General features: G+C 32.9%; 1 protein-coding gene across 1 annotated transcript in view; it reads right to left on the reverse strand.

Annotated features, from left to right (window-relative positions):
• LOC107619399 (inositol oxygenase 1) overlaps positions 3,778-5,155 on the reverse strand; it is a gene marked incomplete in the record, with an annotated part of 10,267 nt that continues 8,889 nt past the window's right edge. Inside the window, 6 exon segments of the mRNA XM_016321682.2 lie at positions 3,778-4,088; positions 4,222-4,303; positions 4,414-4,492; positions 4,589-4,658; positions 4,756-4,878; positions 4,997-5,049. Of these exon segments, the coding sequence (XP_016177168.1) occupies positions 4,059-4,088; positions 4,222-4,303; positions 4,414-4,492; positions 4,589-4,658; positions 4,756-4,878; positions 4,997-5,049 (437 nt within the window).

The following is a 5,155-nucleotide window of genomic DNA, read 5'->3' on the forward strand; positions in this document are numbered from 1 at the left end:
TTTTTTATTTTAATAAATAAAATAAAAGTAATATTTATTGAAATAAATATTTTTATGAGAATTTATCGATTTAAATTCTTTTGTCATATCTCATTTATATGGTAAACGAGATGATTTTTCACATATCTTATTTACCGTGTAAACGAGATATGGCAAGTCAAATTGACACGTGTATATCTCGCTTACATGTATTTTTCTAAAAATTTTATTTAATATAGTTGTTCATAAAAAATATGTAAAATATCTACTATTTTATTAAGAAGGGATGGGTCATAAAAAATTATATTTCAAATTTGTATGTACTTTCATGCAATAAATAAAATTTATATGTACTCCCGTACAATAAACAAAAAAAGTAGGTGAATATAGAAGAAATAAATATATTAAATTATATTTTAAATTTTTAAACAGTGGGTAGTTAAAAAAGAGGTAACCGTATTAATAGTGAGGAGTTTAATGATTTTTGAATAAACGTGTTAATCATACTGTAAACTAGATATGTGAAAAATCATCTCGTTTATGCTGTAAATGAGATATGACAAAAAAAATTTAAATCGATAAATTATCGTAAAAATATTTATTTCGTTACATTTATTTTATTTATTAAAATAAAAAACCCTTACATGCTATAGTAAAATATGTAATACACACCAAAAACAACCATTCAAAATTTTTTAGCTCTTTTCTTTTTACCGTTTAGTTCTCCAATATACCTTCTGCCTCAAGAAATTCCATCTTGATACGTGACTAAAATCATCATGAAAATGCACAGGTCAAAAGAATTCATTTGGATAGAATCCCGATCTTCAAAGGAACTGCACAATGACGAATATCATGGGAGTACTTCAAAATTTCACATTGCATCCCTCTTGTAAAGAATGCCTGCAACTACAAATTTAGGATCCCGATCAAAAATGCTAAAGATGACGGGTTGAAAGAAGGTTTTTTCAATCGCAAGACTGCTGATAGCATTTTAGTGTGGATGCACCCTAGAAACAGTGCAACATAGATGGTTATCATGGCACAATTCATGGGAGTTCAAAGACATGATCTGAATATTCCTGGTCAGAGCTTACCAAGATTCTCAAAAAGAATCACCAGATTTTCAAGATTCTCAAAAAGAAACACCAAATATAATGATTGAGACTTCAAATTCGAAAGATTCTGTTTGGGAGGGCGACAATGAATCCAACTAATGGCTTTGTCAAGCTCTGATACCATAATAAAATAAAAAGAGTACATAAAGAGTACGTAAAGATAATAAAATTGTAAAAGAATAATAAAAGAAAAAAAAAGATAAAAAAAATTTTATTAATTGTTAATTGATTGAAAATTATAAATTATGAAGGTAAAACTAAGTATATATAGAGTATTAACCTATGAAAGATAAAAACAAATAAAGATAAGATAAAGACTAAAATTATAATTGGATTTGTGTAGCCTGTTGGGTTGAACCGTGAGACGTCTTTATTGTTGTTATGGACTAAGGTGGAAAAGTGGTTTAATACATTTCACCCCTTAATCTTGTCAGTTTTCATGCACCATTAGTTTTTCTCACGTACATATGTCACTAAAATATAAACTGTTTTTTCTTCTCACCGCTTGTTTTTCATCTCCTAAATTGTATGTCACTCTCCAAAACCAGCACCTGTCACTCAATGCATATAAGCTCTGCACATAATCATGTACGGAAAATTTACGTATTTTTTTTTTAATATAAAAATTTTTACAGATGATCATAGTAGTGTTACTCAGATCTTAGTTATTTCCTATTTTCAGTTTTGATCAATGTATTCACAGTTTTCAGTTGATTAAAACAAATGTTGAGTTGATAAGGAAAGTTAATTAAGTGATAATAGGATATTAGTAAAGGTCATTGTTATGTAATGAAGTTTATTCTGTGAAACAACCAACAAAATTTAAAAGCATAAGATTCAGATCCCATTTTAAACCTTACTTCCGGTGACAAAAGCTCAGTGACTGAATTTTCTCTCAGACCATTCACCCTCCTCTGATAACTGCAGCTTTTTCTATTAGTAGACTAGTAGTAATAGAGGGAGATCAGAAGAACTGACCTAAAATAGAGTTATTCAATCCTGCATAAGAAAACATACACTTAAGCAACCACCATTCATGATTATGTCTGTTAGAAACAAGAGACTGAGAGAATAATATGAAAAGTGTATTATTGAGTTGTACCGAAAGTACAATATACAAGAGGTATTTATAGGTGCTAAATGAATCAGAGTAATAAAAGCATAGAATCCTATAATTAATATACAGATATACTACATAAATATAGACGATACTAATTGATCCTAATTAATGCTAATGATTCTCTAACATCCCCCCTCAAACTCAAGTGGGAGCTAAGGATACCAACTTGAGAGGAGAGAAAAACTGCAATTTCGGAGCAGAAAATGAGGAAACGGATGGCAAAATCGGAAAGAGCTCACCAAAAAACCTTAGGGAGGGTCCCACTTGTCTGCCACGTCAGCGCCACGTCAGCAGCCACGTCAGCGCCACGTCAGGGCAACGGAGACACGTGGCAGCCCGTGAGAGGATGAAGAGGACGAGCTGGCGTCGAGGTGGCGGCCGGGTCAGCGCGCGGGCCGGGTCGGGTCAGGAGCGGGTGCGCGGGTCGCAGGGAAGGCTGGTGGCGTGACACGTGGCGGCTTCAGGATCGTGTGATCAACAGCAAGATCCAACGGCTACTGAAGCATCTCGGGGGAGGATCAATGGAGGTGGACAGCGATCTTCCAGCGGCGCGTGGAGGCGCGTGCGGCGGTCTCTGGAGGAGATCTTGGCGGCGTTGGAAAGCTGACGGAGAGAAGAACACGATGATACCGGAGGTGACGAACCAAAGCGTCGGAAACAGCTCGAAAATTGCGAGCAAAGTGGCACGGGTGGAAGCTGGAGGGAAGAGCAACCTGGTCGTGGCAGCGTCTTTCGGCGGCGCGTGGAGGCGCGTCCGGAGGCGGATGGCGACGGTTCTGGTTGCGTTGGAATCACGGCGACAAGACGAACAAGACGGTTATGGGGGTGACGAACCAAAGCGTCAAAGAGAGAACGAAAAAGGAGGCCAAAGAACACTGCCGACAAGGAAAAACAAAGGGGCTATGAACTAATATTCATCGGAAAAAAAAAAAGACCTAAGCTCTGATACCATGTTAGAAACAAGAGACTGAGAGAATAATATGAAAAGTGTATTATTGAGTTGTACCGAAAGTACAATATACAAGAGGTATTTATAGGTGCTAAATGAATCAGAGTAATAAAAGCATAGAATCCTATAATTAATATACAGATATACTACATAAATATAGACGATACTAATTGATCCTAATTAATGCTAATGATTCTCTAACAATGTCAACATTTGAAAGGCATGAAAAGAAGAGGTCAGTGAGAGAAAGAGGAGGAGGTTGAAGAGAGCAATGGCAGACGGCGGAGAGGGAGTCGTTGAGATGCCAATAGAGTGGTCTGCCGCCAATGTAACCGATGAGTCAGAATCCAACTGTCCACATCAACACTATGAAGTCATGAACGCTCTCCATGAAAAAAATAAATTAGTCAGGTAGAGTCATTCTTATATGGCATAAGAGTAATAATTTTTCTTAATTCTACAAAATAATTATATTCTCTTTTATTTTAATTTAATTTTTACCGTTAAAACTTTTATTTATGAATGATATTATAACTGTTGTCATGACATATATTGCAGTGCAAAATTTTTTATTATAATCTGACCAAAGTAAAAAAAAAAATTTAAGAAAGGAGAATAAAAAAACCTTAATATAATTATTTCATACAACGATAATTTATTTAATTATTCAGCACCAAATACAAACACATAAACAAACTCTACTACAAATATATAACTTATTGCCTCTTCTCTATACATACTATGATATTTACTTATTTAACATCAAATACACACACATAAACTAACTCTACTGCAAATACATAACTCATTGCTTTTTCTCCATACACACTAAGATACTATCATACTAAATTATTGGCACTTTAAGCAGCATTTATGGCTCCAATGCAACATTTCACCACCTCAGCTTTTCAGAAGGAAAGTACTGCAAAAAAAAAAAAAAAGACACATAAGTGTTAATTTTAAGTTAAGAGAAAACAAATTTCTTTTTCTGAATGAATTATTAAAAAATAAAAGGTTTCTTGCATTGCTAGTATTTTAATTTTGTTGATTATTACCTTCTCAATGAGGGAGACATAGTATGGTTTAACCTTTTCAACATCAATTTCAACGTTGCTCTTGCTGTATAGGTCATATTTGCTACATATTACAAAAATTAATTAGTAATAACCACCATTATTCATAGATAAATAATTGAAATAAAATAAAATAAAATAAAATAAAATATATATAATAATGTTATAATATACTTGAAAATATGAACCCATTTCAGATTCTCAACATCCTCATCATTCATCAAGTGCTTATATGCTCCTTCCTTATGTAATGCTGCAAAACAAATCATAGTGTACCAAAATAGTAAGATTATGAATTATGAATTAACCATTTCAATAATTGGTAATTAGTTTCTAATTGGGCACTTGCCATAGAAGGAATGGTATCTAATAATGAACAAAGCAGCTGAGGGCAGAGTACTCTTGTTTTCCTTTGCCACCTATATATATAGAAAACACCAAAGTTGTAGACTTTTATTTGCAATTTATATATGAAATAATTAAATTATATGAATTAAGGGTTGATGTGGTGCTTACAAGATACATATAGTCATCATGTCCCCATGACATCATCACATTGTTAAGTCCACATTTCTCAGGGTAAATTCCATATTTAGTGTTGAATGCAGGATTGTTATAGTCTGGATTTTCTTTGAAATACTGAATTATAAAAAAATACAACATATAAATAAATATATGTTAGTTTGTAAAATTAATTTTCATAATGTTTTCTCTCCATCCTAACTGAAATTAAAAAAAAAATTGGATAGATTTTTACCTTGTAATGGACATTGGATTCATCAAATCTACAACCAACTGGGAATATGTCACCTGTACATGTACAATAAAATTGGTGAGTATAGATTAAATAAGAAATTTCAAACAAGAAGTTTATTATTATTATTATTATTATTATTATTATTATTATATGAAAGAC

This window comes from Arachis ipaensis, chromosome B09 (genome assembly GCF_000816755.2).
Source record: "Arachis ipaensis cultivar K30076 chromosome B09, Araip1.1, whole genome shotgun sequence".
NCBI lineage: Eukaryota > Viridiplantae > Streptophyta > Magnoliopsida > Fabales > Fabaceae > Arachis > Arachis ipaensis.